This window comes from Mobula hypostoma, chromosome 4 (assembly GCF_963921235.1).
Source record: "Mobula hypostoma chromosome 4, sMobHyp1.1, whole genome shotgun sequence".
Lineage (NCBI taxonomy): Eukaryota > Metazoa > Chordata > Chondrichthyes > Myliobatiformes > Myliobatidae > Mobula > Mobula hypostoma.
The window spans coordinates 50,982,401-51,007,967 of NC_086100.1; the positions used below are offsets into that span (position 1 = coordinate 50,982,401).

General features: G+C 40.5%; 1 protein-coding gene across 5 annotated transcripts in view; it reads right to left on the reverse strand.

The window, feature by feature from the left end:
• Positions 1-25,567, reverse strand: part of LOC134345314 (inactive N-acetylated-alpha-linked acidic dipeptidase-like protein 2) — a 1,001,093-nt gene that overhangs the window by 100,837 nt on the left and 874,689 nt on the right. For all 5 annotated transcript variants that reach the window (XM_063045781.1, XM_063045779.1, XM_063045780.1 and 2 more), the window contains one exon: positions 8,992-9,087. In XM_063045781.1, the coding sequence (XP_062901851.1) occupies positions 8,992-9,087 (96 nt within the window). The remainder of the gene's footprint in view (positions 1-8,991; positions 9,088-25,567) is intronic.

Here is a 25,567-nt window from a genome sequence, read left to right on the forward strand (position 1 = left end):
ATCTGTTCAGTGTTGAGGTGAGTGAAGTTACCACACTGATTCAGGAGTCTGATGTTGAAGGGTTATAACTGGTCCTTAATCTGGTGGTATGAAACCTAAGGCTCCTGTACTTCCTTCCTGATGGCCATGCTGTTTTTTTTGTCACAGTGCACCTTGCAGATGTGCTCAATGGTGGGGAGTCCTTTGCCAGGGCTGTATCTGCCACTTTTGTAGGCTAACAGTAAACCATGTTGCCATTGACAGGGAAAAATTGACAAAGATATCAAGGGAAGTGATTAGACTTCCTTTAGCTAAAGTCATCACCTAGCAATACCTACATCCTGTTTGAATGGTGGCAAGATTTGTAGCATCTCGTCACAGTATGTAGTAACCCAAGATGGAAAATGAATGTTGCACAGAGAATAATGTCACTATTGTTTACTCTGCAATCCTCTTCAAGGGAATGCACATGTCAAGAATGAAAGTATGAGATTCATTGCTACAATAGTATATGGCATTTTCAAATATTACTTAATTGCAAAGTTTCTATATTTACTTGCCTTCACTGACAGGATCCCATTTTAGATTGACAAACCAAGAACAAAGACCCAAGACCCAAATGGCTTTTTTTTGGCTCAGTTCTACATCATTTGAAACAACTTACCTATTTGCTAACAGGGAGCTACTTCCTTTTTCCATTGTCACTCTCACAGATTATCAGTTCTGTAGACTAAATGAAATTATCAAACAAAATTTAAAAATCATTAATTCACTATGGTTATAGAGACATAGAGTCAGAGGATACTGCAGCACAAAAATGAGCCCCTCAGCCCATCTAGTCAGTGCCCAACCATTAATCTGCCCAGTCCCATCAACCTTCACCCAGACCGGAGTCCTCCATAATGTTATCATCCATACACTTATCCAAATTTCTCTTTAATGTTGAAATCGCCCCTCATCCACCACTCGTGCCAGTAGCTGGTTCCACACGTCACAACCCTCCAAGTGAAGAAGCTTCCCCTCATGTTCTCCTTAAACTGTTTACCTTTCACCCTTAACCCATGACCTTAAGTTGTAGTCTCACCCAATCTCAAAGGAGAAAAGCCTGATTACATTTACTCTATCTATATCCCTCATCATTTTGTATACCTCTATCAAATCTACCCTCAAACTTCTACATTCTAGGGAATGAAATCCTCACCTATTCAACCTTTCCCTGTCACTCAAGTCCTTAAGTCCCAGCAACACCCTTATAATTTGCACTCTTTCAATCCTATTTAGATCTTTCCTGTAGGTGGATGAACAAAACTGCACACAATACTCCAAATTAGGCCTCACCAACATTATATACAATATCAACATGACATCCCAACTCCTGCACTGAATATTTTGATTTATGAAGGCTTTCTTTATGACCCAATCTACCTGTGATACCACTTTCAAGGAATTAAGGACCTGTATTCCCTGATTCCTCTGTTCTATTATACTTCTCAGTGCCCTACTGTACAGCATGTTAGATCTACCTGATTGGTACTACCTTGTGGCACATCAGGCAGAAACCTTGCTGTTTCTTTAGCATTTTGTCTGTCTCTTACAAGGATAAGTTGCTAGCTCAATGCTCAACCCAGTACAGATGGAAAGCGTGCAAGGAACCGGCCGGATTGGAATCTGAGACCACTCGCTTCGAAGTCCAGTATGGATGCCATGTAACACCAGCCAGCAACATCTCACACTTTTATGCATTAAATTCCATCTGTCAGTTTTCAGCCCATTTTTCCAGCTGGTCCAAATCTCACGGCAAGCTTTGATACTCTTCCTCACTCTCCACTACATCCCCAATCTTGGTGTCACCCGCAAACTTGCTGATCCAGTTTACCACATTATTATCCAGATTGTTGATATAGATGACAAACAACAACAGAGCCAGCACCTATCCCTGTGGCACACCACTAGTCACAGTCCTCCAGTAAGAGTGGCACCCATCTACTCTGGCTTGTTCCGTAAACCAAATGTCTAATCCAATTTGCTACCTCATCTTGAAAGCCAAGGAACTGAACCACCTTGACCAATCTCCCATGAAGAACCTTGCTAAAGTCCATGAAGACAACATCATTGCCTTCATCAACTTTCTTGGTAACTACCTTGAAAAACTCCGTAAGATTGGTTAGACAAAGCCATGTTGACTATCCCTAATCAGTCATTGTCTATCTAAGTAATTATATATCCCATCCCTTGAAGACCTTCCGGTAACTTTCCCACTACTGATGTCAGGCTCACCAGCCTGTAATTTCCTGGCTTACTCTTCGAGCCTTTCTTTAACAACATAAAACAATTAGCCATTCTCAAATCCCCCGACAACTCACCTGTGGCTAAAAACGCAAACAACAGGAATTCTGCAGATGCTGGAAATTCAAGCAACACACATAAAAGTTGCTGGTGAACGCAGCAGGCCAGGCAGCATCTCTAGGAAGAGGTGCAGAAGATGTTTCAGGCCGAGACCCTTCGTCAGGATGAAAGGTCTCGGCCTGAAATGTCGACTGCACCTCTTCCTAGAGATGCTGCCTGGCCTGCTGCGTTCACCAGCAACTTTTATGTGTGTCACTTGTGGCTAAGCATGTTTTAAATATCTGCTACTGCCCCTGCAATTTCTGCATTAGCCTCCCACATGGTCCGAGGGAACACCTTGTCAAGCCCTGGGAATTTATCCACCTTGGTTTGCCTCAAGCACCAAACACTGTCTCCTCTGTCATCCGTATAGGGTCCATGGCCTCCCTGCTTAATTTCCTCACTTCTATAGATTCTGTATCTGTCTCCTGAGTAAATACAATGCAAAAAATCTATTAAATATCTCCCCCATCTCTTTCTGCTCTACGCATAGGTTATCACTCTGATCTCCCAGAGGACCAATTTTGTCCTTTGCTATCCTTTTGCTCTTAATAGTGGAAGCCCTCATGATTTCCTTCTTAAGTGTTCTCTTGCATTTCTTATATTCTTCAAGTACTTCATTTGTTCCTACCTACCTATATCTGCTATACACCTCCTTCTTTTTCTTAACCAGGGCCTCACTATCTCTCAAAAACCAAGGTTCCCTAAACCTGTTATCCTTGCCTTTTATTCTGACAGGAACATAAATACATACTCTGTACCCTCAAAATTTTGCTTTTGAAGGCCTCCCATTTACCAAGTATACTTTTGCCAGAAAACAGCGTATCCCAATCCACACTTGCTAGATCCTTTCTGATAGCATCAAAATTGGCTCTTCTCCAATTTAGAATCTCAACCTGAGGTCCAGACCTATCCTTTTGCATAGTTATCTTGCAATTAATGGCATTATGGACACAATATGCAAAGTGTTCCCCTACACAAACTTCCGTCACCTGCCCTGTCTCATTCCCTAATTGGAGATCTCGTATTGCCCACGCGAGTTGGGATGTCTAAGTACTGATTAAGGTGGTGGAAAAAATTCAATATAAAATTTAAAATCTGCAGTCGTGTATTTGTAGAATTGATGCTCTTCTTGACAGGAAATCCACATTACAACCTTGTGCCAAAGTGTTTGTTAATCCACACAGCTGCCATATCTAACAGCAAAAATATGTCATTATTTTAGGTAACATAGAGCTATTTTTCCTTTCTTATCCTGTTTTAGTAGAGCAAAAACATAGAAATGAGTAGAAATTATGTACTTCATAGAATTGTAGAGCATTACAGTACAGAAGTAAATGCTTCAATACATCTAGTCTGTGCTAGATGATCTTCTGTCTAGACCCATCTATCTGCACCCAAAACTAGCTCTCCATACCCCTCTCATCCATGTACCTATCTAAGTTTCTCTAAAATTTTACAATTGAGCCCACATCCATCTCTTTCACTGGCAACTCATTTCATGTTTGCACCACACTCTGAGTGAAGATCCCCCTCGGTTTCCTGTTAAAATTTCGTTCTAAATCTTTAATTCTATTCTCACCCAACCTGAGGAGCAAAAGTCTGCATACATTTACTCTATCTATACCTCTATTAATGACGTGTACCTCTATAAGATCGCCCCTTATTCTCCAACGCTTCAGGGAATAAAATCCTAACTTATTCAATCTTTCCCCATAACTCTTTGAAGTGCTCTTTTAATCTTACTGATATATTTCCTTTAAGAATATAACTAAAACTGCACACTATACACCAAATTCAGCCTCATCAATTCTTTATAGAACTTCAAACTAACATCCCAACTCCTGTACTCAATACTTAGATTTATCAAGGCCAAGGAGCCATAAATTTTACTTACAACACTGTCTGACTATGATACCACTTTCAAGGAATTATGGATCTGTATTTGCAGGTCCCTTTGTTCTGCTGCACATCTCTGAGACCTACTGTCTAAGTCTGACCTTGGTTTGTCCTCCAAAAGTGCATCAACTCACACTTGACTGTGTTAGATTCCATCTGCCATTTTTCAGCCCATTTCCCAGTTGGCTGAGATCACGCCACAAGCTTTGATAGCCTTCCTCGCTGTCCAATACATCCCTAATTTTAGCGTATTTTGTAAATTTGCTTTCCAGTTTACCACATTATCATCCAAATAATTAATATAGGTGATCAACAACAGACCGAGCAAGGATACCTGGGGCAAATTATTAGTCACAGGCCTCTAGTTAGGGAGACAATAATCTATTACTACTCTCTGGCTTCTCCTGCTAAGTCAATGTTTAATAGAATTGACTACTTCATCCTGATTTTCAAGCAAGCTAACCTTCTGCCGCAGCTTCCCATGCAGGACTTTGTGAAAGGCCTTGCTGACAACATCCACCACTCTTCCTTCATCAATCTTCTTTGTAATCTTATCAAAGAACTCTATCACTGGTTAGACAATCATGACTATGTGGCTAGGCATAGTTTAAATGCCATCTCTAAATTTCCCAGTGACACAACTGATTAAGAATTTCTGATGGTGACAAGGAGGCATACAGGAGTGTGATAGATCTGCTGGTTGAGTGGTGTTGTAAAACAGCAAATTACACAACATCAGTTAGACCAAGATATTGATTGTGGACTTCAGTAAGTAGAAGTTGGGAGAACACACATCAGTCCTCATCGAGGGTTCAGCAGTGGAAAGGGTGAGTAGCTTCAAGTTCCTGGGTGTCAGCTTCTCGGAAGATCTATCCTGGGCCCAACATATTGATGCAATTATGAAGAAGGCACACCAGTAGGTATATTCCATTAAGAGCTTGTGGACAGTTGGTAAGTCTCCAAATACTCTGGCAAATATTTACAGACGTACCATAGAACACATTCTAACTGGTTGCATCACTGTCTTATATGGAGGCACCAATGCATAGGATTGTAAAAAGCTGCAGAGGGTTAGAAACTCAGCCAGCTCCATAATGGCCACTAGTCCCCCATCATTAAGGATATCTGCAAAAGGTGATTCCTCAAGAAGGAAGCATCCATAATTAAGGATCCTTAGCATACAGAATATGCCCTCTTCTCATTACTACCATAAGGGAGGAGGTACAGGAGCCTGAAGACACACACTTAACTTTTTAGGAACAGCTTCTTCCCCTCTATTATCAGATTTCTGAATGGTCCATGAACACAGGGACACTATCTCAATATTTAGCTCTCTTTTTGCACTACTTTTTTCTATATTTCTTATTGTAACTTTAAGAAATTTTAATGTATACTATTTTATAGTACTTCTGCCACAAAATAACAAATTTCATGACATGCTCTTCGGGATGTTCTTCACTGACCACAGCTCTGGATTCAACACGATCTCTCCCTCAAAGCTAATCAATAAGCTCCAAGATCTAGGCCTCAGCTCCTCCTTATGCAACTGGATCCTCAACTTTCTCACTTAAAGACCCTACTTAGGTCAGATTGGCAACAACATTTCCTCCACAATCACCATCAACACATGTGCACCACAAGGCTGTGTGCTTAGCCCATTGCTCGACTCATTTTATACTTATGACTGTGAGGCAAAGTACAGCTTCAATGGCATATTTAAGTTTGCTGCCGACACCTCTATTGTTGGTCAAGTCAAAAATGGTGACAAATCAGCATATGGGTGGGGTGGGGGGGGAGAATGAAAATCTGTCTGGATGGTACCACAACAACAACCTCTTACTCAATGTCAGCAAAACCAAAGAGCTGATTATTAACTATAAGAGGAGGAAGCTGTGGTTCATGAGTCAGCCTACATCAGGGGATTAGATCATTTCCAAGCTTTAGAATCTTAAGCACAAAATTCTGGTCAGACCCTTGAGGAGTACTGAAGTAGCTCTGCTCTAACATTGACCTCATTTCTGGGTTGAGATACTTAACACGGTTCCTAAATGTAGAAGATCAGACAGTAATGGAAATTAGCCCTCTGATACAAGACATTATTCATCCTTCAGTCCAAATTTTGAAAAAAATGTTATCTGTTCATTATCACCTTGTTCTCTGTTCAAGGCTATCATTTTGGTAATGAGCTGTTGAGTTTCCTATTTTATAATAGTGATGGCAGTGCAAAATAATTTGTTGACTGTTAAATGTTTGGGACACACTGAGGTCGTATTCTCTCACAGAAATGAAGTCAAGTTTCCGAGTTTCTATGAATACAGATATAACTACTGAATGTCAATGGAGCTCGGGTTTGAACATATCAACACTGACATCAGGACATGTGGGTTTGGGGTTATCTTGAGTCACCAGGGAAAAAAAATCTGCAGAGTACTTAAGGACAATAAAGTTGGTATGCACTGAAAATCATATGATCCTTGTCAGGGAGAAAATTTCAATCTGATGGTCAGGATATAGTAGAGTCAAAGATTTATCCTTCATTTGCCAATAAAGCCTTTCAAAACGAGCCTTCTTTATCTGCCTGTATTGTCATTAATCTCTCAAACTATTTATTTGGTACTTCCCTTTTGACATTACTGCCATGAATGATCTAATAGGAGTTCTGGTGTCCAGAATGCACAATGCTTATTTTCATTGGCACAATATAAACCTTTCTACGATGTCAACATTGTGATCCACAGAGAGCCATTAAAGTACAAGCTTTTCTTTCTTGCATGCCAATAACATACTGTGCTTTGTTTTTATCCACAATTAAGGAATATGTCAGTAATCAACCTTTTTGAGCATCATAAGAAAGCTGTTGACACTCTGTATTTCCACACATGTAACTTCAATGAAGATCAATAGTAGCGACATACATGGATTACTAAGGTGTTATCATTGCTTGAGTGTGCTGCAATTCTGAGAATATCAATTAATGGAATTACCGACTACAGATTGCCGTAAACTGGTAAACACAATTCAATGGCATATATATCATAGGTTTTAGATATAAATATTTGGTAGCGTTACTATCACATTTTAACAATTCAGACAACGTTGCCACTACGGATCACGGCTGTTAAACTGAGTGAAATTTAGTGCTTGATTAAACCCATTGATTAAATTTACAGGATAATTGGATGACAGATGTAGATTTTGGATAAAACATCTCAGCCAGCTTGGTGCAGACAATAAAGATAATTTAAGATTCTAATTATTGTTCACATTCAATGCTATTGTGGCAGCTAAGAATAAAATCAAAAATTTTAAGGGACATTACAAATTGTGATACAGACTGGTGTGCAGAGAAAACTAAAAGAATGGATTACTGGAGAGAGTTTAGAAAATTAGCTTTGTCAATCAAAATCACATATTTTTGCAGAGTAATTTCATTGTATTAGCATTATTAAGGAAATATATGCTACATTAACGGAAATAACTTAATTTAATTATAATTTTTCTTATATATGCTTAATTAATGGGAAACTAACCAACTCATCTCAATCCAACCAAATCAAGTCTGATTTCATGATCTCTGCTTGAATTGCACCAAAGAATTACAAGGAATATGTAGACAAAGTGCCTTGTCCAATTCCAAAAAGGATATAATTATGTCTGTGGCAGCTACTATGTGTGGGTAGTGCTAGATAGGATTTACCAAAGCTCCAAGGTCAAACATCACTTTATGAAATTAAAAATATTAATTGATGAATCAAAAAATGGAAGTGAATACTGTAGCACTATTCAATGCTCATGTGTGTTGAGTATTTTCTGACAAGAAGGAGGCTGTTCAACCTATCAAGTTGATGTTGTCTCTGAGAGAATTCCTATTTCCACATGAGCTATTACCTCACATGCCTGTTAAATTTACATTGATAAATTTACCACCCACCTATATATGTTATTCACAACACCTACCACCCTGAAGGCATTAATGTAACAATCAAGTACATCTCTGGGATGTGAGAGGTAGCAGGACATCTGGGGGAAGCCCACACAGTCACACATATAGATAGATAGATAGATAGATAGATAGATAGATAGATAGATATACTTTATTAATCCCGAGGGAAATTTGGTTTTGTTACAGCGGCACCAACCAAAAATAGAGCGTAAATATAGCAATACAAAAAACCCCAACAATCAAACACCAAAATGCAAACTATGCCAGATGGAAAATAATTCCAGGACCAGTCTATTGGCTTAGGGTGTCTGACCCGCCACGGGAGGAGCTGTGCATTCGATGGCCACAGGCAGGAATGACCTCCCGTGCCCCCAAATGTGGTATCTCGGTGGAATGTGGCCGAAGTCCAACAGTGAAAAGTTCAATATCCAGTCTGCAAACACGTTCCTCGATCGTAATATACCCCAGATTGCACCATCCGTTGTTAACCAGATCAGTAAGCACTCAACTCCTTTACGCTTACCGCTCTTAGTGCACTTCCGGTCAGCTGGAACGGTATTACCCACTGAACATATAACATGCAAACTCCAACAGACTGAACCCAGGTTTCCTGAGCCGAGAAGCATCAGCACCATCTGATGCACCACTCTCACGAAAGCTCAATGATTTTCAGAACAATTTCCCGTTGCATTAAAGATACAAACATTTTACAAGTTGATATACTATGAGTCATGCTACAAGTTCTGACCCTAATCACTTAGTTTTCATAATAAAATAAATCTTACCTTAGCAACAGTTTCATGAAGAATAAAGAAAGGATCTACAGCTTCTGCTATTGATGCATCATGAACCACAAGAGCTTCAGACAGAAATCTCGGTCCCTGTGAATTAGCAGAAACAAAGTCGTATGAACATTTATCAATACTGTATAAAGACTATCAGGAATAAATAATCCTGCAGTTCATGAACTACTGGGGATTAAGCTTCATTGCTGTCATGACGATGAGTTAGATTGTTCTCACAAAGCTTGTAAAAGAAAAGAAAACAAAAGATGAGGCAATAGCATAAGTTTTTAAAGCAGACTGGGAATAGTGGAGAGACAGAGCAAAGTCAAGATGGTGCTCAATGGCAACTCCTTTGCTTTGCCTCTTCAGAAACAGATCTATGAGGGGTGATTGATAAGTTTGTGGCCTAAGGTAGAAGGAGTCAATTTTAGAAAACCTAACACATTTATTTTTCAACATAGTGTCCTCCTACATGTACACACTTAGTCCAGTAGTCGTGGAGCATACGGATCCCTTCTTTGTAGAAGTGGTCCACAGCAGGGGTGATTGATATGTTCGTGGCCTAAGGTAGAAGGAGATGAGTTATTAACTTCAAAATTTCTGCATTATCACACAAAGAGATGAACTGCATGTGCATGTAACGAGAGCATCTTAGACCTCCAGGTGGTCCACAGCAGGGGTGATTGATAAGTTTGTAGCCTAAGGTAGAAGGAGATGAGTTATACAGCTCTCGTTACATGCATGTGCAGTTCAACTCTTTGAGTGAAAATGCAGAAAGTTTGAAGTTAATAACTCATCTCCTTCTGGAGGTCCAAGACGCCGACTTCTACAAAGAAGGGATCCGTATGCTCCATGACCGCTGGACTAAGTGTGTAAATGTAGGAAAAATAAATGTGCTAGGTTTTCTAAAATTGACTCCTTCTACCTTAGGCCACAAACTTATCAATCACCTCTTGTATTTCTATCTTTGATTTTTTTTGCCTTTTCAAAGTTCTGTTGAAGACCCTGACCTGGAGTTACACTCTGACTTCAGTTCTTTGCGGGCCGCTCTCAGGGCCTTACGACAGGCCACTATCCCAAGGACGTGGTCTGGAAGTCGAGTGCACCTTCAGGGTTCGAGATTTCCGTGGCTCGGGAAACGTGCTGATTCTAGGCCGGTACACCTGACTGAGGCGTTGCAGGAGAACATGGATCATTGGGAGCAGCAGGTTAGCTGATAGGGGTTGTGTGTCTGGAGAGCTGCGCCTTTCTGGGGCTGACTCTCTGGGTGCAGAGCTCGGAAAAAGAGATGCAACAGACTTTTAACATCGTAAATCAGCGAGTTGTTTGTTATGTCTCCCCTCTCGCTGTGAAATCAGGATAGCTCTTTTTCCATTATTAGGGAGAGAGAGTACCTATGGTACGTTGAATACCGGGTGAATGAGTAGTTTTTGGGGTACGGCAAGTCTGTGTCTTTATTGATGCTTTTGCTGCACGCTTGAGTGCCCTGTGCAGGGCGCTGATGCTTTCTTGCCGGTTTGGGAGGCGGGGGGGGGCGGGGGTTCTTTGCCTTGCTGCTGCTTGTGCACGAGAGGGGGAGAGCTTTGGGGTTCTAACGTTTTAACGGTCATTCATTCTTTGGGGCACTCCTCTGTTTTTGTGGATGTTTGTGAAGGAAAAGAATTTCAGGATGTATATTGTATACATTTCCCTGACATTAAATGTACCTATTGAAAAGTGGGCAGGGAAATTGGACATTCATTGGAAATTATTGTGTGCAGTGGGGGGAGCCCAGGATTGAGTGAAAAGGATAAAATGGTGATAATGACACTGGTAAAGCTTTATAGGGATGCCTTCAGGATGGTAGGTACTGTGGCTGGTATCAATCCACATAACTTAGCAGGAACAACCCTACTCTACTTGGGTGAACACTTTGGTCGGTATATTTTAATCACTTATCTTGGAAGTAGTGGGCTAAGTAGTTCCATCATGGAACTTCTATTGGATAGCGTGTAGACCCAGCTTTGAACACACTGTCGAATGCTTCACAGGAACCCAGTAAGTAGTTTGCCCCATATTTGAATACAAGAAGATTCAAGTTCAGCAATGGAACCATGAAACTTATTTCATTGTCAGCCTGAATATGAGGGTGTGCTTCTTCCTTATCACACTGGAAGCTTAGCAGGATATAAATTAACACTGTCATCAAAAAGCTCGGCAAATAGCTCTACATTGTGGCATCAGTGAGCTGTTCACTGTCTATAAATTTCATTCTTTTTACTCCGATGAAATGAATTTCAGAGGCAGGGTACAATATTCTTACAGTACTGTATGATGCACTAGATGATATTAGAAGATGAATTTACAGTCAAGTATTTTACATTATGGATCCATAAACAAATTAAATGCCTGTGAGGCCCCCTCACCGGGCTTGTATAGAAACTTGTCTTGTTAGCCAGCTCTGCTAACAGCCACTGTTCTCAGCTGTGAGAAAGCCAATACATGTCCAAGGTTGGTATGATTTGAGTCCCACCAAAGTTGGGATGTTGGGATGTTTCGACTAATGGAACCCTGATTTGAGTGAATGCTGTGTAAGTATTGCCTGTATGCAATTATCCATCGGCAAGAAATAACAGATTGTACACCGCATACCATTATAAAGAAAGTATATTAACTAATTTCAGCTTAATCAACAGTTATCAAGAGGAAAAGGAAAAAAAATAAAGGGGCCCATTATAATTAACCCAGTCTAAATGTGCACATATTGGAGACCATAGCTTCCAAAGCTGGGTGTGTCACTTACTCATGGTGCAGATTTCTCATCACCAATCACCATTACAACTTCCCATTATGGACTCCTTTGAATCACGCCTTCCTGTTGGATCAAATCCTACATCTGTCTCTTCTCTCTGCATTTCCCGCCAAAAAACCACAAACCCCACCAGTGTCCATCACAAATCCACTTCAGCTAGCTTTCCCTGGACCCTTCTCCCATTCCACCATCCTGATTGGCTGACACAGCATTTCTAAATTGAACATCACAGCCCCTTATCTCTAACTGAAACCCAAACACTGTCAGCGGGACACAATGCTTCTACAGAAAGCTACGAAATGCAGTAAAAATCTTAACCAGGGCATTACACCTGCATGCAATTTATTGGTTTTATTACAAAATGCATCAGTTCATTCTACGCACTTTTGATCTTAATCCTTTGTGTTCCAGAAATGCTTTGCCTTTTGCAGATGGTTTATGTTTTAGAAATGGTTTGTAATTGGGAAATGCTTAAAATAGAAATGCACTGTGAGTTTTAAATGTGTTTTAAGAATGTTGTCTGGATATAAATTTGTATCACTGTAATTAAATAAACTGTGTTTTAAACTACTTTGTTAGCTGGAAGTATCTTCTCCTTGGTAGAGAGAGGGGACCCACTACTTGAATACTGGGTATTGGCAGCTAAACTCAGCATGGAGAATAAACAGAGAAGTAAACTTGTCTTTGAAGGCTATAATTATATAGTATAATTTCCCTTCAGCGAGAACACTTGTGGCTATTTATATTGGACAGAGCTTAAGGTTTCTATTCGAGTTTAGAACTTTGCACACTACCATCACACCAGTGCTGAGTTTCAGCGAGGAGGATATATTATTTCTGATCCGCACTGACTGTGGTCTCCCGGTGAGGGAGTCAAGAATCCAGTTGCAGAGGCAGGTACAGAGACCCAGACTTTGGAGATTGGTGATTAGAACTGAGGACACGGTTACTTTGAACATTGAGCTGTAATCAATAAACAGCAGCCTGACATAGGGATTGCTATTGCCCAGGTGATCCAAGGTTGAGTAGAAAGCCAGACTGATTGCATCCACTGTGGTGAGAGGCAAATTGCAGTGGGTCCAGGTCCATGTTTAGGCAGGAGCTGACTCTGAATACGACAAACCTCTCAAAGCACTTCACCATTGTAAATGTGACTGCAACTGGGGGATAGTCATTGAGGCAGCTTACCCCACTTTTCCTGGGCACTGGTATGATAGTCGCCTTATTGAAGAATGTGGGAACCTCTGATTACAGCAGTGAGAGATTAACGATGTCCTTGAACACTCCCACAGATGGTTGGAGCAGGTTTTCAGTGCCCTACCATCAGAGCCTGATGCCCTGTGAAGGTTCACCCCCTTGAAAAAAGTTCTGATGTTGGCCTCCAAGACAGAAACCATAGGGTCACCAAATGCTGCAGGGTAGCACAAGTGTAGTTTATTTCTCCTTTTCAAAGCGTGCATAAAAGGCATTGAACTCATCTGAGAGTGAAGTATTCATAATGTTAGGTTTGGCCTTGTACAATGTAATGGCCTGCAAACCCTGCCAGAGCAGCTGTGCATCCGATTCCGTCTCTAACTTTTAAAATTGTCTTCCAAAGGTCACATCTAGATGATTTGTCTAGTTCTAGATCACCAGTCTTCAATGCCATAGGTCTAGCCCTCACCAGACTATGAATCTCCTGGTTCACCCACAGCTTTTGGTCCAGTATGTTCTTGAAAGTACACACTCATCCATACAGGTCTCAATGAAGTCAATGACAACCATGGCATGAATTTCAGATTTGAAAATGAATCTCTGAATATTGTCCAGTCCACTGACTAAAAGCAGATCTGTAAGCCCTCAGCTTCACTGGACCATACCTTCTTGGTCTTTACCAGTGGTGTGAAGGTCTTTAGTCTCTGGCTATATGCTGGGAGGAGAGGTATAGCCAGGTGATCGTACTTTCCAAAGTGTGGGTGTGGGATGACATGGCAAACAAACTTGATGGTGGTATAACAATGGCCAAGTGGCCAGAGGTTGGGAGGTTGCATTGGGCCAGCAGTTGAGAGGCCGCGAATTGGATGAAGGCATGGATCAGCAGTCACTCCCCACGGAAGTACTGAGATCAAGCTATCGCTCTCCTCAATGCTGACAGACGTTGTTATCAAAATTCCGAGTTGTATGTGAATATTGATGTGGACTGTTGTTTATACTGGTCTCCTTCAATTTCTCTGTGTTTTCGTTCTTGTTACTGATTGGCCGATGGGCAATATGTTAATTTCTTGGGCGAAGGGAGGGTTGGGGATTTGGGGTGTGATGTTCTTGTTAGGTGTTTTTCTGTGTGAATGATCTGTTAGATTTTTGTGTGTGAGAGAGGGGTTGGGCTTTGATGTTATTGTCGCTTTTTTTTGCAAGGGAGGGTCTTGGGGCTTACGAGTTTGATGTCTTACCTGCCATGTCTGGGTGGACAATCTGTTAGTTTTTGTGCGAGGAAGGGGTTGGGGGTTTGGAATTTATGAAATTTGTTTTTTTTTTCTTTTTCACATGGGGGGGGGGGTTGATGTCTGCTTTTTTCAACGACTTCCATGGTTTTTCTGTATTTATTGACTATCCGGAGAAAACAAATCTCAGAGTTGTATTTGGAGTACATACTTTGATAATAAAATGAACCTTTGAAATGTGTTGGCTCCTCTGGTTCCACAGGTGATATAATGGTGGTAGTTGTTCAGGGACTTCTTCAAACTGGCTAGTTTGAAGTCCCACGCAATGATAGGGAAGTCATCCGGGTGTGCTGTTTTGTAACTGCTAATCATGGTGCTCAGCTCCCCCAGTACCTGCTTGATGTTAGCCAGAGGTGGAATGTACACCGCTACCAGCAGAAGACACCCTCGGCAGATAAAATGGATGATGCTTAAGATGTTCCAGGCTGCATGAGCAGAATTGAGATGGAACGTCCATGTTTGTGCACCTTGATGAGTAATTCATAAAGCATACTCCACCTCCTCAACCTTTAAAAGACTTTGTTGTCCTGCCTTTGTGGAGAATAGTGAAGCTATTGGGCTCAAACACTGTGTCCAAACTGGTGGGGGTGAGCCATGCTGCTATATAGTAAAGTACACAGCAGTCCCTGATGTCCCTCTGGTCCTGCAATCTTGCTTTAGGGTCTTGAATTTTATTTTCCAGAAACTGTACATTTGACAGCAGGACAGTCAGGAGTGGGGGTCTAATACCTCTGCATTACAATAATGTCTGAAGACTGGTTCACCTTCTATGCTTCCATTTTCTTAAAGGGGAATTGCACTCATGACCCAAGTCTGCTGTCCAGAATCCACTCTTTTTGAGTATCGACAGATTTTTAAACATCTTAAGATGATGCTGCTTATTGAAGTCCCCATGGCTGTGACTGTGGATTTCAGCTGTAGTAGTCTTAAGCGGGAATATGTGATGATTCCCATCAGAGCTGCACACAAAGAGTCACTGCTTATTGGTGCCATCATGCAGGACCTCATAATATTAAATGATAAACAATAAAAATTACATTATACAAATAACACGATTAAATACAAACTTTTTTGACAGTACTGCAGGATGCCCACAGGTGCTCCAGTAACATAATTTCCAAATGGTAACCTTGTTCATTAGATTACATGACTGATATTGTACTATTATTCTCCAGCATTTTTAGAAGTCCAGACCAGCGTGAAAAACCATGAATAAAGGGACACCCATCTTTTGTTCCCAAATAAATCCCCACGGTCTGACAAGGTGTTCAATCAGAATTTGTATGAGGCTAGTACAGAAATTGCAGGGGCTCTAGCAGAGGTATTTAAATGTCACGGATGAGATGCCAGAGGATTGGAGGATAGCTAATGTTGTTCCGTTGTTTAGGAAGGGCTCTAAAAATAAGCCAGGAAAATATAGGGCGGTGAGCCTGATACCAATCATGAGTAAATTACTGGAAGGTATTCTAAGGGACCAGATATAAAAATATTTTTATAAACAGGGACTGCTGAGGGTTAGTCAGCATGGCTCTGTGCACAGTAGGTCATATCGAACCAGCCTTATCGAGTATTTGAGGAAGTTACCAGGAAGGTTGATAAAGGCAAGGCAGTGGATGTTGTCTACAGGATATTAGCAAGGCCTTTGACATGTTCCCTCATGGGAGTTTGGTCAAGAAGGTTCAGTCACTTGGCATTCAGAATGAGGTTGTAAATTGGATTAAACATTGGAGGCCCTTGACAAGTGGAGTGCCACAGGGGTAGGTACTGGGTAAGTTGTTGTTTGCCATCTATTTCAATGATCTGGATGATAATGTGGTATACTGGATTAGCAAATTTGCAGATGACACCAAGACCGTAGTTGTAGTGGCCAGTGAGGAAGGCTATAAAACCCTACAGTGGGTCTGGACCAACAGGAAAAATGGGCTGAAAAATGGCAGATGGAATTAATGCAGACAAGTGTGAGGAGTTGCACTTTGGAAGGACCAACCAGGATAAGATTTACATGTTGAGTGGTAGGACACTGCAGAATGTGGTAGAACAGAGGGATCTGGGAATACAGATCCATATTTCCTTGAAAGTGGCGTAGATAAGTAGATAGGGTCATAAAGCGAGCTTTTGGTACATTAGCCTTCATAAATTGAAGTTTTGAGTACAGGAGTTGGGATACGTTGAAGTTGTATAAGGCATTGGTGAAGCCTAATTTGGAGCATTGTGAGAGATCTGGTCACCTACCTACAGGAAGGATGTCAATAAGGTTGAAAGAGGGCAGAGAAAATTTACAAGGAAGTTGCCAGGACTTGAGGACCTGAGCTATGAAGCAAGGTTGAATAGGTTAGGATTTTATTCCCTAGAATTTAGGAGAACTAGGGGAGATTTGATAGAGGTATACAAAATTATGAGAGGTATAGATAGGGTAAATAAGCAGGCTTTTTTCCACTGAGATTGGGTGAGGCTAGAGCTAGAGGTCATGGGTTAAGGGTGGAAGGTGAATTGATAAGAGGACATGAAGAGGATCTTTGTCACTCAGAGGGTGGTGAGAGTGGGGATCTGAAGCAAAAGTGGTGGAGGTGGGTTTGATTTCAACATTTAAGAGAAATTTAGATTAGTACATGGATGGGAGGCGTATGGAGGACCATTGTCTTGGGACTAGGCAGAATAATAGATTGACACAGACTAGATGGGCCGATAGGCCTGTTTCTGCACTGTAATGTTTTACTCCTCTATGACTCTCATCCTCCTTTATCTCTGCAGTACAAGCCTACATATATGATGGACAAAGTATACACCTTCAGATTGAAAATATCATGAGATGTTCAAGTGCAGATAACTGCCTAAAGGAAAACAGTGCCAGAGGTCACACATTGTATTCATGATTGTTTTCTGGTTGACGAAGAGCTCTGGGTTCACATGAGGAGCTTTGAATATTTCAACAGCAAAGACCATCTCTCCATGAAACTTACTTGGAGATACAGTGTGGAACAGACCCTTTTGGCCCTATAGAAACCATAGAAAAACTACAGCACAGAAACAACCCTTTTGGCCCTTCTTGGCTGTGCCGAACCATTTTCTGCCTAGTCCTACTGACCTGCACACGGACCATATCCCTCCATGCACCTCCCATCCATGTATCTGTCCAATTTATTCTTAAATGTTAAAAAAGAACCCACATTTACCACCTCGTCTGGCAGCTCATTCCACACTCCCACCACTCTCTGTGTGAAGAAGCCCCCCCCTAATGTTCCCTTTAAACTTTTCCCCCCTCACCCTTAACCCATGTCCTCTGGTTTTTTTCTCCCCTTGCCTCAGTGGAAAAAGCCTGCTTGCATTCACTCTATCTATACCCATCATAATTTTATATACCTCTATCAAATCTCCCCTCATTCTTCTATGCTCCAGGGAATAAAGTCCTAACCTATTCAACCTTTCCTTGTAACTGAGTATCTCAAGTCCCAGCAACATCCTTGTAAACCTTCTCTGCACTCTTTCAACCTTATTAATATCCTTCCTATAATTTGGTGACCAAAACTGAACACAATACTCGAGATTCGGCCTCACCAATGCCTTATACAACCCCATCATAACATTCCAGCTCTTATACGCAATACTTTGATTAATAAAGGCCAATGTACCAAAAGCTCTCTTTACCACCCTATCTACCTGTGATGCCACTTTTAGGGAATTTTGTACCTGTATTCCCAGATCCCTCTGTCCTACTGCACTCCTCAGTGCCTTACCATTTACTCTGTATGTTCTACCATGGTTTGTCCTTCCAAAGTGCAATACCTCAGACTTGTCTGTATTAAACTCCATCTGCCATTTTTCAGCCCATTTTTCCAGCTGGTCCAAGTCCCTCTGCAAGCTTTGAAAACCTTCCTCACTGTCCACTACACCTCCAATCTTTGTATCATCAGCAAATTTGCTGATCCAATTTACCACATTATCATCCAGATCATTGATATAGATGACAAATAACAATGGACCCAGCACTGATCCCTGTGGTACACCACTAGTCACAGGCCTCCACTCGGAGAAGCAATTCTCTACTACTACTCTTTGGCTTCTTCCATTGAGCCAATGTCTAATCCAATTTACCACTTCTCCATGTATACCTAGCGACTGAATTTTCCTAACTAACCTCCCATGCGGGACCTTGTCAAAGGCCTTACTGAAGTCCATGTAGACAACATCCACTGCCTTCCCTTCATCCACTTTCCTGGTAACCTCCTCGAAAAACTCCAATAGATTGGTCAAACATGACCTACCACGCACAAAGCCATGTTGACTCTCCCTAATAAGTCCCTGTCTATCCAAATACCTGTAGGTTCTGTCTCTTAGTATTCCCTCTAATAACTTACCCACTACTGACATCAAATTTACCAGCCTATAATTTCCCGGATTACTTTTCGATCCTTTTTTAAACAACGGAACAACATGAGCCATTCTCCAATGCTCCGGCACCTCACCCGTAGACACTGACATTTTAAATATATCTGCCAGGGCCCCTGCAATTTCAACACTAGTCTCCTTCAAGGTTCGAGGGAATACCCTGTCAGTCCTGGGGATTTATCCACTCTAATTTGCATCAAGATAGCAAGCACCTCCTCCTTTTCAATCTGTACAGTTTCCATGATCTCACTACTTGTTTCCCCTAATTCCATAGACTTCATGCCAGTTTCCCTAATAAATACAGATGCAAAAAACCCATTTAAGATCTCCCCCATTTCTTTTGGTTCCGCACATAGCCGACCACGCTGATCTTCATGAGGACCAATTTTATCCCTTACAATCCTTTTACTCTTAATAAGCCTGTAAAAGCTCTTTGGATTGTCCTTCACTTTGACTGCCAAGGCAACCTCATGTATTCTTTTAGCCCTCCTGATTTCCTTCTTAAGTATTTTCTTGCACTTTTTATACTCCTCAAGCACCTTATTTACTCCCTGTTTCCTACACGTCATACAACTCTCTCTTCTTCTTTATCAGAGTTGCAATATCCCTTGAGAACCAAGGTTCCTTAATCCTATTCAATTTGCCTTTATGAGCTGTGCTGTCCAGCAACCCTGTTTTAACTGTAATCTAATCACAGGATAATTTGCAATGACCAATTAACCTACTGACTGGTATGTATTTGGACTGTGGGAGGAAACTGGAGCACTCATAGGAAACCCATACAGTCTATAGGGAGAATGTACAAATTCCTTAAACAGGACATGTGTATTGAACGCCGAACTCCGACGCACTGAGCTGTAGTAGCATTGTGCTATCTGCTATGCTACCTGTACTTCTGGAAGTGTTCAATCTGAAGGCAGAGTTAAGCACTTTGCTGCCAGATGTTTTGAGGGAATAGGTCCTCCTAATACAGCACTCATACCCTACTCCTTCAGACTCCAAACCTTCTCCTCCTCTTCTTATGGAACCACTATGAAAAAAAATTATAATGCAAACTAGATACAGCTAATCAGAGATTCTCTACTGAAGATTCTCTACTTCATTCCAATGAACCAATGTCACAAAAAGTTATGATCAATATAATTTTCATTCCTTAAAGTTGTTATAGGTATCCGTTAGTCTCGTGAGACCATGGATTTGCGCCTTGGAAGGTTTCCAGGGTGCAGGCCTGGGTAAGGTTGTATGGAAGACCGGCAGTTGCCCATGCTGCAAGTCTCCCCTCTCCACGCCACCGATGTTGTCCAAGGGAAGGGTCCTAGGGCCGATACAGCTTGGCACCGGTGTTGTCGCAGAGCAATGTGTGGTTAGTTGTTATAGCCAGGGATAGTATGAGTACAATCTCCCACTATCTCTTAAATGCTCTCAATGGTATGCACCTCAAATAGCCTCTGATAACCAATTCCAGCTCCTGGTTTTCACCTGTGCCTTAGCTACAAAGCCTAGTGAAACTGTTTCTACTAACAGGAGAAGGAGCAAAGGAGGGTTATTGGCATCTTAAAACCAGTTGCTTCCGGCGTATGGGGTTTGTCATCTGTGATTGGCAGCTCATCTTGGAGAAGGAAAACTCTGATCTCAAACCTCCACTGCCTTGTGGCTATACCCACACATGGGGAAGGTTTCGGGAGTAAACCCTGAGAAAAAAATACGGAGCTGGAACCACTAAGGCAGTCCTACGTTGAGTTCAGTTCTGACTGGCAACTCTTGCAACGCTGCTGATGTCAAACGTTATTGGTCTCTGCCGTTAATTTGGGTTCATCAGATGCGTGGAGAGGGGAGCTTGCTACATGGTGAACAGCTTGCTCTATGTATAGATACATGAACTGCATACATCATCCTGCTACACGGGATACGTGCGCACTTGGCTTTAAAAGTAAGCTTGAAGTTAGACCTGCATCTCCAGGCACACGTTTCTTCCTTTTGAATTAGTTTAATGTTTTGAAGTTACAAATCTTAACAGTTATCTTAAAAGTGGAATGAAGCTTTGATATTTATTAAGTCAAATACACACTTCTTGCATAATCATTCAGAACACTTTTGGGTTATACAGCTTGTTTACCCACAAAAATCAGCTGGGCTTTCTTCTGCTTATTTGCATTAATGAACCACTGCACAGTTTTCTCTTGCAACAGGAAAATATATATTAAAAATCCTGTGCAAGCCACATTTTTGCATCTACTTTCTGACCATTCCAATGAGCAAGTATTTCAAGAAGAATCCTCACAAAATTCAGCAGTTTTACAAGTGCCTCCTTTTGTTTCAATCTACCTTTCATTTGGGACGGCATGAATATACAGTCTTTCTTTGTACCTAATTCATCATCACAGAGAACACATCCGAGGAATCCTTGTTAATGCCTGCCCTTGAAGCAGAAGAGCACAACTAATGGATAGAATATCCTGAAATTCTCTGAGGGCTTTTGAGTTACATTCTACAGTAACCTTAGAGTAACTTTTACACTTGTGTAAGATGAATTACCTTCAAATTCAGTTTGACTCACTAATTTCTGAAAGAAGTGGTCAGCTCTCAGGTTAGTTACAAATTTTACCTTGAAATATTAATAAAATAATTCTTAGCCCCAGTTCACCTAGAATTGATGAAAATAACATCTGCTATTAATTACAGTTTTAAAAGGTAAGATTTTAAACAACCAAGGGAGATACATATGGAAAGCTGTATTGAAACTGAATTTTGTCAGCTGTTAGTTGAGGAGGGTACTATTTTAGTTTCAGCACAGAGGAACACATGATGAATAACAGCTTTAAAACTTGACTGTGTCAACAGGCTGCATTTTAGGTATGAGCAAAATAGAGAAATTAAATGTTAGCTTACAAAATTAGATTATGCCCTAAATTGAAGGATATTTGAAAAAAAATGGCCAGAATTAAATAACCCTTATTTCAAGATCAGAGGCCTGAATTTGGCTGTAATGAAGACATGTTTGCTCAGTACAGGTTAAGATTTCATTACAAATGCTAACCTTTTCAGAATGGACTTGTTCGACTGAATAATTACAAACACAAACTGCAACAAACCTTTATAGCTGTAGGCTGATATGGATATGGTCACCATCAGTAAACCAAACTTTGGGCAAGAGTGGTAGATGTAATAATGCCATTATTGCTTTCACATCAAAATAAATCAGTGTCACCTTTCATAACTTTCAGCAAAGAACTGAATATCCAAATCTTTGCAGAATATAATTGTCAAATTCTGTTGAGCCAAATCCATAGCTGATTAACTCCTAAAAGGACAGAAATATCAGCCATACAGACTGTGACAGAAGTTAATAGTACATCTGTGGACATTCATAGCTACCTCAGAAAACTTTGCATATCCACAACTTATAGACATAGCTAAAGCAACATAAGTTGTACATGCCATATTGTTTTCTAGCTGTATTGAATAATTCTGAGACACCTATGGTAGGGAGAACAATTATTCTTTATTCACAGCCCCAGAAACACTCACGCTGGTTAGTCTTTCTTAAGGTCCAATTTGTTCCACTGAAGCACAGTACTTGCTGGGCCCCATCTCTGTTACAAAAACATGAAGCCACACTATTATAACAACCGATAATGTGGACAACAGCCACTGCAACATGGGCTCCTGCATTAATAATTCCTACAGTACGGTATGAGTTCAGTTTTGCAGCAACTCTGCTGGTGCCGCAGAATCCCAGGAGACAGGGAGGCAATACATTTTTGCTGCCAGTGATCTTCCTATATTTTTCATTTTTTCTGCAGAAATTAAATTCCAAACATTTATCATCATGCTACAGTTTGCTTGACAAATGTATTCTCAGTATTTTTTCGAGTCAGTGAGCCACTTAACAATGACAAAAAATAAAACTGAAATGCTGGGTGAAGCTTACTCGCGAATATTAATAACGGTTTGGATCAGAGAATATCCTCTTTTTTTTTTACCATTCACAGCCTTTCAACTTCTTCAAATCAGTTGAAACTTCAATGGTTTATCCTCTTCAGAAACTAGGTGTTTTGATTTTGTGCCAGGATGTGTTGAGAAGAAAATATTTCAGATTCTATTTAAAATTTGGTACAACATTCTGTAGTTCTGATAGTCCCACACTGCTAATTAATTGTTACATTTATCTGCTAGCTAAATATGTTGATTGCTTATAATTATACTCTGGTACATGCCAGAGAGAATTGCCAATTTTTCCAATTGGACTTAGCTCCAGGACATTGTTTCAGATTTTATATACTAACAAGCCCCATGTTGGAATGTTCATAAGTAGGCCTGTAATGTATTTTCTAAAGTTTGCCTATCTGAAGCCTAAATCTGACACTGACTGTCCCATTATTGTAACACAGTATATGCAGTATATTTCAGTAATAATGCATAGTTCTGAGAATAGATAAAAATATAGCACATTGGCATCACTGAAACAATATTTATATAATTTTAATATTGCATTATTAAACTTGCTTAGTGATGCAAATATATGTGTTTTCTTTCCAATCTGCATAATCCATTTGAATGAAATAGAGAATAAAGTAATATATATTTTGTTTTATTCTTTCAGATCCTTGTGTATGATTGATGACAGACTAAAGTACTGACCAGTTTAATGTAAGCAATACCTAAATGACATAAGTGAAAAACGTTTGCTATCCAAATTCATAACTCATTGGATAACTACTCTGAAATCCATTTAATGTAGTCCTGAATTGTGGAACACCCACAACGTCTGTCCTCCTATGCTCGTAAAGACATCCACATGATCCAGTTCAGTAGCTCAAATACACCCAGTTAATTTCTTTAATACTGGATTCTCTGCAGTAATTTTAAGGAAGAATTATAAATACCGCTTAGATATGTTTAAATTTCATCCTCTACATTTGCATCAGTGAAATCTTGACAACACACCATTTGTGACATTCAGTTTGACTTGACTTCAATATCATATTGATTCTGGAGGCTAGTTCACCACTACCTTCTTGAGGACACGATGTGGGAACTGTGGATATTGGTCTACAACTGGCCAGTGAAATGTGGTTGGTGCTCAGCCTGAATCATCTGCGTAACAAGGACTGGTGGAAACTGGTCATCCAAAATATAATCACCAATGTGTGCATTTCTCTGAGTATCACCTTCTTTGTTAATGTGCAAATCACAAAGAAAATGGACACTTCAGATTACTTGGCCATAATCTGTTTTAAAATGTTTCCATCTCCCTTGCTATGGTTCATCCTTCTTCAAGAGATCATACATCATGGTTAACAACATTACAAAGTTTAGCAGGAAATCCACAGAAGTTAACTAAACCAAATAAAGTCCAAAATTTGGTGATGGCTTCTATTTCAAGCCTTGACAATGGTCTCAAACTTTCCGTTGACTGGGTATGAATTACTTGCATCCATCCTCACACATAAAAAAAACGACTTCTTGCTCCACAAAGCCAGGTAAGACCATAAGACACAGGAGCAGAATTAGGCTAATTGGCCTATCGAGTCTGCTCCGTCATTTCATCATGGCTAATCCAATTTTCCTCTCAGCCCCAATCTCCTGCCTTCTCCCTGTATCTCTTCATACCCTGACCAATCAAAAATTTATCAACCTGTGCCTTAAATATACACAAAGACTTGGCCTCCACAGCTGCTTGTGACAAAGAACTCCACAGATTCACCACACTCTGGCTGAATAAATTCACTATCGTCTCCATTCTAAACGGAAGCTCCTCTGTTCTGAGGCTGTGTCCTCCAGTTTTAGACTCTCCCACCATAGGAAACATCCTCTCCACATCCACTTCATCAAGGCCTTTCACCATTCAATAGGTTTCAATGAGGTCACCTCTCATTCTTCTGAATTCTTGTGAATACAGGCTCATAGCCATCAAATGCTCTTCATATGACAAGCCATTCAATCTTGCAATCATTTTCGTGAACCTCCTTCGAACCCTCTCCAGTTTCAGCACATCCCTTCTAGGATAAGGGGTCTAAAACTGCTCGTAGTATCTGCTCCTCAAGAACGTTAAGCTATGTTCATGAAACCTCCCAGCTGCAGGTAAACAATAAAGTGCAAGATTATATTGAGGTAGATTGTAAGGTCAAGAGTTATTGGGTATATTTAAAGCAGAGGTTGATAGGATCTTGATTAGAAAGGGCATCAAAGGTTATGGGGAGAAGGTAGGAGAAAGGGGTTGAGGGGGATAATAATTCAGCCATGATAGAACAGCAGAGTGGACTCAATGAGCCAAATAGCCTAATTCTGCACCTATATCTTATTCAGAGTAATATGCAGGAAAAATGGAGCAATCAAAAAGGTGTGCCTGTTTAATATTGGATTGTGCACACAACACTTCAATGATTAGTTGTATCCTGTGGTGTTGTTACTTTTAATCTCATATAACATGATGACGACATATGTATATTTAATACAAAGAGAGTTATAAATTCATATTCAATCTACTTGTAGATAAGTAAATAGTAGATCAGAATCAGAATCAGGTTTAATATCACAGGCATATGTTGTAAAATGTCTAATTTTACAGCAGCAGTATATTGCAACACATAACAATCAAAATTTAAATTACTGTAACTATATACAATATATAAAAATTAAATTGAAAAATTAGTGCAAAAAGAGAGGAAAAATATACTGAGGTAGTGTTCATGGGTTCATTGCCTATTCAGAAATATAATGACAGAGGGAAAGAAGCTGTTCCTGAAACATTTGAGTGTGTATCTTCAGGCTACTGTACCTCCTCCTTGATGATAGCAATGAAAATGGGCATGTCCTGGGTGATGAGGGTCCTTCATAATGGATGACACTATTTTGAGGGAATCGCCTTTTGAAAGTGTTCTCAATACTGTGAAGGGTAGTGCCAATGATGGAGCTA